The following is an 11,547-nucleotide window of genomic DNA, read 5'->3' as shown; positions in this document are numbered from 1 at the left end:
TTCAAGTTTTGGTTTACTGTCGTATACAAAATCGCATTGATCTATGATTACATTTACACTTCACGCGCTGCACTTATGTGTAATCACATTTTCATCTCGTTTTTGTCAGTACGTAGTACATTGTACTACGTCTATGATCACAATAGTGCCAACTTAACTAACAAATATAATGTCAAATGCGAATGCAAACTAGTTGTGGAACAGTTTTTGCTTTGTATTTAATGTTTCATTTTATTTTGACTTAGAATACGACTATATATGATTAATATTGACTCTATTAGGTCTACTTTAGAAATTAATCAGATATTATGGAAGTGTTGAAAACTTGCGTTTAATATCAATATTGCAAAAATTTGATCTTAGGGTAATATTGTGTAAAATAATATATATATAAAAAGGTTATCTTTTATTTTCGCTAAAAAATGTTAATCGGAATATGCAATTTGATATAAAATTTATATTTCTTTTATCACATGAGTCGCGTTTCTACTATAAAAGTATAATTATAACCCTTTTCGTTTCCATTTTGAACATCAGGGTGGCTAGCATAACGAAATTTTTTTGTGTAGATTGGTAAGATATTCCTGACTAAATTCTTTTTCTATGAAGTGTGGTTTATTTTTCTTTGGTTATATACTCTTGACGCCTTTAGAAATAGTCTCTAATTTGTGAGTCTTTTTGATTCGTGTTTGCCTCTGTTTTTGTCTGATGAGTTAACTTCCATATGTAAATAACATTTTAAATGCTACTATGATTTATTCTGGTTTAGTTATAAAAATTTTTAATGTTTCTAAACTTTCTATTGGAAAGAATAATTTCTGCAGTTTATCTTCTTGTTATTCTAATAAAGTTTCTACAAAAACAGTTAGTCCTGTAATAAATAGTTCAAGTGAGGATTTATCTAATGTTATTCCACACCTTCCAAATACATTTAATTTAGCAGCATATGTTAATCAGTCTGAAGTATTAAAAAAATTACTTTATCTTAATGTCAATTTGAATAAAATAGAAAAGAAACCACATGTTGCTGAAAAAATTATGAAATTAAATTTTGATGATATAAAAGATCACATACTATTCATCAAAGATTATGTTAAGACTGATAATATTGGCAAGTTTTTTACTATTAATCCAATGATCTTCTATGAATCTCTAGAAGACTTAAAAATAAGAGTGAATTATTTACAATCAAAACGTTTCACTCATGATCAAATAGAACAAATAATATCGAAAAATGCTTTTTGGCTTATGTTTAGGTGAGTATCAATAATTTTTCCATTGGTGTAACTTCATAGGTAGATAAGTATATAATTTTTTTTAAATTTATTTTTTGCAGTACAATTAGAATAGACAGAAGGTTGGGATTCTATCAAGACAAATTTAATTTAATTGGCAATGAAATCAGATTTTTAGCTACAAAACAACCAAAGCTCATTACATACAATCTTCAACATGTCATGACGAACACATTTGTCATCAAAGAAGAGATGGGATTTGAGGATCATGAAATGAAGCAGTTGATTTTAGAAAAACCAAAGTTGTGGATGCTAAGTAAGTACATTTCTATAGTTAGATATTCAAACACATCCTTTTGTTTATCTTACACACCTAATTCATGTTTATACCAAAAGTACTTATTACATTTTTAAGGAGCCATAAGCATAAGGCTTAACAGTAACAGTCCCATGAAGTGAATAATAATACCATTATGCAACTATTATAACTATTATTATATATATGATATACACTATACTTATTATTGTTTTTAGATCAAAAGGTGTTATTAGAGAGATTTAATTATATTCATAACATTATGAAAATACCTCATGCCACAATTGTGAAATGTCCTGGTATTATTTTATGTAGAAATTTCAAATTGAGACAGCGACACCTGTTTTTGGAGAAATTAGGAAGAGCTCAATATAATCCTAGCAAAGAAAATTATGTCCCATTAATAGCTTTAGCTGAAGGTACAGATTTGGAATTTTGTCAGAAATATGCAAAGACTGATATAAGTAATTTTAATATATTTCTTAAAACTCTTTGATTTATTTAACCAGTTTTGCCAAGTAAAATTTTGTTTTGAAAAGCATTAAGAGAATGATACAGAAGAGTGTCGAGAATACCAGCAACTGTGAAAACGCCTCCTATTATTGCACATATATTTGTAGCCACATGTCCAATAGATCTGCAAAACAAACAAAATGTTTTAATAAATAATGGATGGACCTCTTTTTGTATTTTATTACTTTAGATAAGTACTACCTGCACTTGGGACTAGTGCAAAATATTTTGAAAATAAAATCTGATTTTAAATCACTTTTAAACGGAGGGGAATTTCATTACCCGTTTTTTTTGTGTGTATACACACAAAAAAATAACCTTTGACATTATCTTTCTGATTCTAATATTTCTTAAAGTTTAAAAATATTGAGGCATTGATTAACGAATTTACCGTTTGTTGGTTCCAAAAATTGTTTCTACTTTATCCAGAAACCTTTTTTAAGGGGCGTACGGCGCTTTGTGTCTTGCCTCGCACTGAAGCTAGCAAGTTGGTGGTAGAAGACTGGTGCGGGCAGGGGTGGAGGGAGACAGCGGTGGTAAGAGACAATGATGTTGTCGGAGATGAGTGGCTGTTTCTTGTGTAATTATCATTGACTGTGAAAGACTCGATTTTCAGATGAAGTGGGAATAATCGTCGGAAGTTCGTTAAATGGCCGTTGTGCATGTATATATACATTATAATAAAAATAAACATAAAAATAATATAAAATTGTAAGAAGACAATATCTCTACATACATATAATATCTTTCGTAAGAAAAAATAATATGAGGGGTATAAGAGCTAAACAATTTGTAGAAATTTTATTTCTGGCTTCAAACAAAAACTATTACAGCTAATTGAGTAGGATTTCTACAGTTGTGTTTATGAAGCTTTAACTTAAAATTTGGTATAAAGTACAAAGAATAAAGACGTACTATGAAAAAATTAGGGGAAAGCCTGATTTTTGAATGAACCTTCCTTTTGCGGATCTAAGTAAGTCTCAAAAGTCCCCGTTGATCCGTGTGCCTCTAAAAATGTTACTCGGGGTCAAAGATCACAAAAAACAGTTTTTCGCGAATATCTCGTTAACAATCACAGTTATAGAAAAAATAGTGGTTAATAAATTATAGTTTATGAAATTACCTTAAAAAAACATCATTACTTTTTTCCGTAAAACTAATAATTTTCGAGAAAATTTGATATAAAAAGTTATATCGTGCAACATGCACTCCTCAGTAGTATATATGGACCATATATTGCAATTGAGGAATCCGATAGAAGAACAAGTATTGTTGTAGGTGAAGACGTAGATTTATTAGTAATATGTGTTGCACGAAAGCCTAGTGATAAAATAATTTATTTTTTAAAACCTGGTAAAGCTAAAATTCAAACAACTTATCTCCACAAAGCTTAAACTTATATCCTGATTGTAAAAAACATATTTTATTTTTACATGCAATGATCGGTTGCGATAGTAGATCAGCTATTTTTCACAGGGCCATAATGTCTTTCAATTATTTGAGAAGAATTAAGCAATTACGCCAATGCTTTTACTACAACAAAATGTTCTCCCGACATAATTTCTAATAATGGTATCCGTTTTCTTCTGGCTATGTATAAAGCACCTGTGAAAGAAGTGTCTATTGATAATCACAGATATTTAACGTTTGCAAAATTAACGCAGTTAAAAAAACCTGTAGAATTATCTACTCTTCCGCCAACATCTAGTGCTGCTCGCCAACATTTATATCGTGTCTACTACCAAGTGAAAGTATGGCTTGGCAACGAGCTTAATCCTCTAGAATGGACATTGCAGGATAATATTATATATTGGGACGCAGTTAAAACTCCCTTCACCTGCTCCTGATATTTTATTGAACACAATTTTTTGTAATTGCACTAAGTGCTGCAACTTGAAATGCGGTTGTAGAAAAGTTGGACTATATTGTTCACCAGTTTATGGTAATTGTCACGGTCAGGAACGTTTGAATCTATCACCCGATAAGTTTAATGACTGCTGAATCCTGCTGAAGACATAGATCTATCGTGTTTCTTGATTGAAACAATGGAAGTCAAACAAACAGAAGAAGATAATGAAGAGATGGAGGTAGTAATTAAAATGGAATCAGAAGAGCCATAATTATTAATAAATAAACAAAAATAATTTATTATGTATTCTAGAATAATAATCACTTTTAACAGTAAAAAAATTGATAATTTGTTCATTTTTATTTACCTCACTCGTTTATTTCGTTATTTATCTTCATAAATTAAGAATTTTTAATCACAAATAGACGTGGATTATGCCTACGGTGGACACCACTTAAAAAAGCACACTTGTACCTCAAAGGAGTGCAATGTTTTATGAGAAACATAAGCATTCAAAAATTTTAAATATTTTTTTTCGAAAACTTAGTTTTACGGAAAAAAGTAGTGATATTTTTTTTTGTAGGCAATTTCATAAGCTACAAATTTGATAACCACTATTTTTTCAATAACTGTGACCGTTAATGAGATATTTGCGAAAAACTATTTTTTGTGACCTTTAACCCCGAGTAACACTTTTAGCGGCACACGGATAAATAGGGATTTTGTTTAGAATCACAAAAGGAAGGTTCATGCAAAAATCCAGCTTTCCCCTAATTTTTCCGAAGTTCGGTCTTATTTTTGTCTTTATTCACTGTACTAATGTTTTATTGCGATCTACCATGTAGCAGTGTTTTTTTTTCCTTCTGATATACAGATTAAAGTAGCGGGGAAAAAGACAGTGATGAATATAATATGGGGTCAAGTAATTCGAAAATATGGATTAAATAAAATACCGCCGACTTCGAAATTTGTTACATGATACTGTTGTAATATTTTAATAGCATTTTTATATTAATTTGCAATAATTACTTTATATTAAAATATGACAGTGTGTCGGAAATATTTTGTCAATTTTCTGATATACCTAGTATAATGTTCAATATTTTTAGTGTTCGTATAGTGAAAGACTACAGATGCTCAGTATTCACTCTCTAAAGTAGGCATGGTTTTATGCAGTGGCCATTTTTCCATTAAACCGGTGTGTGTTGCAATTTAAGTTAGGCCCTTGTGATTTTGGGTCTGTGTCAAAGCTAAAGGGGGTATTTTCGAATAAATAACTATAGTTTCTAATTTATTAATACTGCTTTTTTTGTTCCTATTTGAGCGTACGTACCTCATCAGTGAATGTCCCAAATTGTTTAAAACAATTTATTGTTATATACTTATATATTTTATATGCTTACCTTTCCTTTTCTGTATATTTGACCATTAAAGGCGATAGTTCGTAACTGAAAAACGCTCCGGGCATACCAGATTCAGCATGATTACTAGAGACGGATTTTTGGTGTCTAGTTACTGAAAATTGATTTGTGTATAGAACTGTCTTGTCTAGCTTTATATACATTGTTGGGACTATTTTTAGATAATATTGGAACATTACAGCACCTGAAAATAAAATTAATATTGATTTGTGTAATCGACTTTCAAAAGAAATACATTAGGGTTTCCATTAAAAAAAGAACTATATAAAAAAAGAGACAAAAGACAATGGGGAAATTTTCAAAAATATTAACGAAATTGAGAGATAATTGTTTATTATGATATATATATATATATATATATATATATATATATATATATATATATATATATATATATATATATATATATATATATATAATTTATAAATAATGATCAGTCAGAAACAGAAGTTAAAACGTTTTTCAGAATTGACGGATAATTCGAGGTTGCCACGCTTCAATGAGTTAAAATTATGAACGCTTTTAATACAAATATAAAAATTTGTAATCAATAAAAAATCTATATTTAATAATATATCTATAATATATTTGCACCACCTGCCCGCCTTTGCTTTAGACGTGTACACCCGTAAATTGAGTTAAAAAAATACTTCTTTAATGTTTAGTGTTGACAGAATGATAAAAAATTATGACAATGTAAATAATGCAAGAGACGTAGCAAACTACGTCTCTTGCATTAGTTTCATCATTTCAGCCATTATCCGTCTACTGCTGGACATAAGCCTCCCCCATAGACTGCCATAAGGAATGGTCCTGAGGTACCTACATCCACTGACTCTCTGCAATGCATTTCAGGTCGTCACTCCATCTAGTAAGGGGTCGTCCCTACACCGCGTTTGCCCATATTTACACATGATTACACTGGATCGCCACTCAAGAACCTTTATTTATGTGACCAGGCTATCCTCACGTCAGCTTGCATATCCTTCGAGCTATGTCGGTTACTTTGGTTATTTTGTGGATATCCCCGTTCCGGATTCTACCACGCAAAGAAACTTCGATCATAGCCTTCTGAGTAATTTGAAAATTTTGTATACGGGCAATCGTGTAGGACCATGTTTCGGTTCCATAAGTCATCACTGGCAACACGCATTGGTTAAAGATTTTCGTCTTCAAACTAAGGTATTTTGATGAAAAGATGTGGTGTAGTTTCCCGAAAGCTGCCCAGCCAAGTTGGATTCGTCGGTTGACCTCTCGGTCGAAGTTGGATTTACCCATTCGGACAACTTGTCTCAGGTATACATACTCGTCGCTAACTTCCGAGCGTAGTATTCTCAATTGTAACCGGTATAGATGTGACATGGACGTTAGACATGATTTTAGTTTTGTCCATGTTCATCTTATGATCTACCTGTCGAGAAACACCATTGAGATCATTGAGCATAATATTCAAAATGCTCCAGGGAATCTGCCATGATTGTCATCGGCAAATCGAAAATTTTGCACTTCATCTTTTCACATACATTGAAATACATTTGGCATTTCATAATTATTGTCTCAACAGATAAAATATTTATATTACCAAAATATGATTTATAGTTATTATACATCTATGTCAACCATACTTCCTAGCATGGTTGACATAAGAATAAGTCGTAATTTTTTTGTTTTTTCTATTCACCCCATGAATTTTATTGAACTCGTTCTAAAACTGATTTTTGACAGTCTGTCAAAAACTGACTTTTACATTCGGAACTGGATAATATATCTGATTCTGAATTTCTGATCTGTGTATTACCTAAAGACCAAAGAACCATTGAATCAAGAAAAAAAATATTTCTTTCATTACTAATTTTAACTGTTATAGGCGATAATTGCGAATAAAAATGCCGGTACCGGGAGGAATGTACCAAAATCAAGGGCCATCCTGTTTTGACAAAATGAAAATGGGTTTTATGATAGGATTTTGTGTTGGAATGGCCAGTGGGGGTCTTTTCGGCGGATTTACTGCTTTAAGGTAAGTAAAAGATTTTTTTTTCTGTAATTGCCTTAACTTCTAACTTCTTTGACTTATACCTTTCCTATTTCCAGATACGGAGCTAGAGGGCGGGAGTTAGTTCATTCAGTAGGAAAAGTAATGCTTCAAGGCGGAGGAACATTTGGCACGTTCATGGCGATTGGAACAGGAATACGGTGTTGATATGATAGTAATGAGGTCAGATGTTAACTTTGTATATACAGCAGTAATTAGTTTAAATATTTTCCATTATTGTTTAAATAAATAATAATTAAGTAGATTGTTGTTTAATTGAAATTGTAATTTACATCAATTTCTTCTATATAATTCATAGAATGCAATTTATCTCCTGTCAGGTCGACCTCTATGTAATTCCCTGGAAACTATCATGTTGAATCCCAGTTGATTATGATGGGTTAACTGATCTGCCTTTTCATTATTACCTATCATCTCTCACTGGTGGTCACCAGTATATCATTAGCACAGGCATGGTTACTATTCCATTATCATTCATTAAAATAAGAATAAAATATATTCTTGTCAGGTGAACCTCTCTACAGCCCCTTCTAAGGGACCATTATGGTGAACTGCTGATGGAATTGTCACAATGGGTCAAACAACTCAATTATTATTTACTGGTATCGCACCAGCATCATATGAATAGCACACATTTTCATCTATTTACAAATACCTACTAGAGAGAAAATAGTTTGTTACTAATGAGAACTAGTACTCATATTTTGTAGGAGTTTTACTTGACAGAGTCTAGTAACTACAGCAAACCATTATGGTGAATTTACTAGGATTTAAATTCACCTTCTGCAATACATTATTAGACCAACTGAACAATTTCATGGTTTCATGTTCTAATAATGCCTTACCACTACTTAATTTGCATACGCACAATGTATCAATCCATTTTCATTCATCAAAAGCTACTTTCTCTAATAATTTTATAAGTTTAGTATTTTTATACCACTTTAATAATGCTCAAAAGTAACCAACAGTAAACACTATATAATTTGATAAATTAGCACAAAATTTTTACTCTTGATCAGATCTTAACACACAGCCTTTGGTATCTATAGGTAGGTCTTATTTAATGTCTCTGAAAATTTTAATGAATTTCAAGATTTGTAGGACTTTTATTATTACATGTAAATCAAATGTAATCTTTGAAAAATAATTGTACAAAGTAACATTTATATAGAAAAGTTGGTTCTTTAGTAGTGAACATGTAATGCACAAAATGATGTAGATACACTTTGGATTTGTATATAATATAGAGAATTACCTTATACATAATAATTGATAATTTGCTCCTACTTTATAATACTGTTTAATTTTTAATACAAATTAAGTACTTACCTTCTTTTGCCAATCCAATGGCTCCATCTAGTGGAGCAGTATTAGCGCTTTTAATGTTTGTCCCAAATGACAAATGTCGTATTATATGTGTTGTATTAAATACTGAAGATGAGTATGGTTGTACATCATGTACATGAACATGATTGATTGTAAAACTCTTGCCTGGTGCAATATGGAAACTGCCTCCTACCTAAGATGAAATCTTTTATTTACTTATGTAAAATTTTATAAATTTACAACATTACTTATTTAAAAGATTTATAAAAGAGATTATTACATACTCTATTTACTTCCATGTAACCATAAATCTGACAACCTTCTTTAAGAGCAGAATTGGTTTTTTCAATAGATTCATCATCCTTACATTGTTCAATAGTTGTCAAATCAGGTAATGCCCATCTTCTTAGTCTATATGCTTCTTTTACATCCTCACAAGTATTGCAACACCTGTAATAAAGTGTAATAGGTAAATATATATCATTATTCAAATAAAAAATATGCACTACAATAAATTTTCAAAATAGCTGATATTTACTGAGATTCATTGAAAGCAGCACCATAACAGCTTCCACAAGTCACTTTTACAATTTCTGAACTATTTTGTTTTACCTATAAAAAATAAATTCAAAATCAAATACAATGGGTTATAAAAAGTTATAAATTTTATTAATAAACAAAAACATTTTATTTATTAGCAGTTGTAAAACAATATTTTGGATAAGCAATTTAGATGTTTACTACATGACTTTTTCTGCCTTTTGTAAGAGACAAGGGAACAATGGATGTTCACAGAGAAATTTCACTTATCTCTTTTGTTACAGTAAAATTCTTTACATTGGAATGTTCATACTGAAGTCCAGACTATTTGTTAATTTTAAAAAATAAGCATTACTTAATATGAACTTGCCAGAATAATTACCAAATGCTGATATAAGTCAATTAAAATATTACTCATGCAAGAAATTTTTTGTTACAAGTATCATTGAAATTTTAAGTTTTAATAGTAACAAAATATTTGGAAAATTCTAAATATTCAGGTGAAAAATTTTAAGTGAAGTCTTAAATGACTGACAATGCATTTGTTAAGCTTCAGAATTAATACTCTCAATTTAAACCTTGATACTGTTTATATAAAAAACTTAAAAAAAATATATTACAGTGGTAGAACTGAGAGCAATTTCTTCTTTCTTTGGTTCTTCTATTGGATTTCCATCCAAGTCCAATCTTCTTTTGTGTATATTGTGATCCATTTGTAGATGTTGCTCACCCGATGAGTCCATTGCATCCAGAACTAAATCTTAAGAAAGAAAAGAATGAATTTGCTGATATGCATAACTATAAATTGGGTAATATAAGCAGTTGTAATGACACTTACAATTACAAGAAATAGTGGGAACAATAATGTCGAAATTTATCCGTAATTTATGTCCCCTCGATGTATCTACAAACAATTCTTCTGAAATATTGGGCGACATATAGGTGTGAAGTTCCGACAAAAATAATAATATCATAATAAAAGCACCAGTTACAGTTACTGAAAGAAAATTTAAGACAATATAAATGTCTAAATAATATAAGTCGTAGTCCACATTCACTGTATTGTATTGGTTTCAGTCATTTTAACTTTTCACGACAGTTTCTGTAAGTTATGTACTTACAGAAACAAATTAGGAAATTAGACCTGTCTGAAGCCGGGGTGGACGATATTGCTGCTGCTCTATTATGCCAGATTTTACACATACTTACTAGCGGCACCTGTAGCGGTTTTAATTCGGAAATCTTCTAAAGTTTTTGCATAAGCATCTAATTGTTTAAATTTATCAATTAGTTGTGAAGACATGGCTGTGATAATACCTTAATAAGGAATATCTTAAAAGAAAATATAAATGAAATATAATAAATACATATACCTATACATAAATCAACAGATTAAAGATAGGTAGGAAAAAAAGAGTATATAGCCAAAGGATAATTGGTACCACAGAGTAATCATACGTTATAAAAATTGGTAGCGGTCTTATATTCATAAAACGTAAAAATTGAAATGTATGTTACCTTTTCGAAGTAAGAACACAACATAGTGTTATATCACTGTGTAATATCCAATATATCGATATCGACAGCTGCCATAAAAAAAATTATTATTTCATAATATAAAATTTTGATCGTTTATAAAAATAAGTATCTATGTTAGTTATTTTATTTTACTCAACTACAATTATAAATCTATTTTTTTGACAGGTGAGTAATGTGAATTCTCGTTGATGCATTTTTTTATGTTTACGATCGGTTTAATAGTTTAAAAATTGCTATGAGTGACCATTAAATGGGTATGTTACAACAAAATGTATATTTAGCCTAATTGCAGCTTATTTCTTACTAATCATAGACAAATTTATGGAGGAGGAGGAGTACAGGCTTCAGGTTGCTTTATTGAATGCGATATATTTATAAAATTCGCAGTTGTTTGCATTCCGAGTTTTAAAAAGACTGTAATTTGAATACTGTTCATCTATATTTGATCCAGAAGTATCAATAAAGCATCAAATCCATTTCGATTCAGACCATTCTATTTACAAAATACTAGCCTTATTTATTAGTTATAACAGTATAAAACTTTAATTCATGATAACTAAAAAGTAACTAATGTATTTTAATAAATTACGTACTTAGTAATAAATAAAATTAAAATATTTAAGTAAAATTAAAGTTTGCAGGTATTATCTGATTATGTATAAAAGATCTATTCACATTTAAAGAATTTAAATATGAATAGGTCTTTTGTTCAGGTGCTACTAATCTTGGAACCAAATTTAAAACTCTTGTTT

The 11,547-nt window shown here is 30.1% G+C and overlaps 3 protein-coding genes across 8 annotated transcripts; 2 read left to right on the top strand and 1 right to left on the bottom strand.

Moving 5' to 3' along the window:
- Positions 1–342: 342 nt before the first annotated feature.
- LOC113517063 (transcription termination factor 3, mitochondrial) lies at positions 343–5,317 on the top strand. Of its 4 annotated transcripts, XM_052900876.1 has the most exons (4): positions 365–1,256; positions 1,337–1,551; positions 2,494–2,600; positions 2,681–5,317. In XM_052900876.1, the coding sequence occupies exons 1-4, from the start codon at positions 751–753 to the stop codon at positions 2,693–2,695; spliced, it is 843 nt and encodes a 280-aa protein (XP_052756836.1). In that variant the 5' UTR covers positions 365–750; the 3' UTR covers positions 2,696–5,317. The 4 variants fall into 4 exon arrangements, with proteins under 4 accessions (XP_026757405.1, XP_052756836.1, XP_052756837.1 ...); XM_026901604.3 differs by having other exon boundaries at positions 343–1,256; positions 2,494–5,317; XM_052900877.1 differs by having other exon boundaries at positions 382–1,256; positions 2,508–5,317.
- LOC113517062 (endoplasmic reticulum-Golgi intermediate compartment protein 3) lies at positions 2,013–10,700 on the bottom strand. 3 transcript variants are annotated; one of them, XM_026901602.3, is made up of 8 exons: positions 10,466–10,697; positions 10,095–10,253; positions 9,877–10,016; positions 9,255–9,328; positions 9,001–9,166; positions 8,720–8,909; positions 5,317–5,518; positions 2,013–2,188 (listed from the first exon to the last, which is right to left on the bottom strand). In XM_026901602.3, exons 1-8 carry the CDS (start codon positions 10,557–10,559, stop codon positions 2,053–2,055), a joined length of 1,161 nt encoding a protein of 386 aa, XP_026757403.2. In that variant the 5' UTR covers positions 10,560–10,697; the 3' UTR covers positions 2,013–2,052. The 3 variants fall into 3 exon arrangements, with proteins under 3 accessions (XP_026757403.2, XP_031763679.2, XP_052756835.1); XM_031907819.2 differs by having other exon boundaries at positions 10,378–10,504; XM_052900875.1 differs by lacking the exon at positions 10,095–10,253 and having other exon boundaries at positions 10,466–10,700.
- On the top strand, positions 7,066–7,629 carry LOC113517065 (reactive oxygen species modulator 1). The gene is made up of 2 exons (XM_026901605.3): positions 7,066–7,351; positions 7,426–7,629. The coding sequence occupies exons 1-2, from the start codon at positions 7,221–7,223 to the stop codon at positions 7,532–7,534; spliced, it is 240 nt and encodes a 79-aa protein (XP_026757406.1). The 5' UTR covers positions 7,066–7,220; the 3' UTR covers positions 7,535–7,629.
- Positions 10,701–11,547: the final 847 nt, after the last annotated feature.

The sequence above is a fragment of the Galleria mellonella genome, unplaced genomic scaffold, assembly GCF_026898425.1.
Source record: "Galleria mellonella isolate WM207_F2 unplaced genomic scaffold, CSIRO_AGI_GalMel_v1 utg72, whole genome shotgun sequence".
In the NCBI taxonomy this organism is placed as follows: Eukaryota; Metazoa; Arthropoda; class Insecta; order Lepidoptera; family Pyralidae; genus Galleria; species Galleria mellonella.
This window is presented reverse-complemented; position numbering and strand designations above follow the sequence as displayed.

Coding starts and splice junctions, on each gene's coding strand:
- LOC113517063 (XM_026901603.3), top strand. CDS start 751: ATGATTTATTCTGGTTTAGTTATAAAAATTTTTAATGTTTCTAAACTT. Junction 1,257..1,336: donor GCTTTTTGGCTTATGTTTAG/GTGAGTATCAAT, acceptor TATTTTTTGCAG/TACAATTAGAATAGACAGAA. Junction 1,552..1,769: donor ACCAAAGTTGTGGATGCTAA/GTAAGTACATTT, acceptor TATTGTTTTTAG/ATCAAAAGGTGTTATTAGAG.
- LOC113517065 (XM_026901605.3), top strand. CDS start 7,221: ATGCCGGTACCGGGAGGAATGTACCAAAATCAAGGGCCATCCTGTTTT. Junction 7,352..7,425: donor GGCGGATTTACTGCTTTAAG/GTAAGTAAAAGA, acceptor TCCTATTTCCAG/ATACGGAGCTAGAGGGCGGG.
- LOC113517062 (XM_026901602.3), bottom strand. CDS start 10,559: ATGTCTTCACAACTAATTGATAAATTTAAACAATTAGATGCTTATGCA. Junction 9,329..9,876: donor TTGCTCTCAGTTCTACCACT/GTAATATATTTT, acceptor TATTTTTTATAG/GTAAAACAAAATAGTTCAGA. Junction 8,910..9,000: donor GTTACATGGAAGTAAATAGA/GTATGTAATAAT, acceptor ATTTCATCTTAG/GTAGGAGGCAGTTTCCATAT.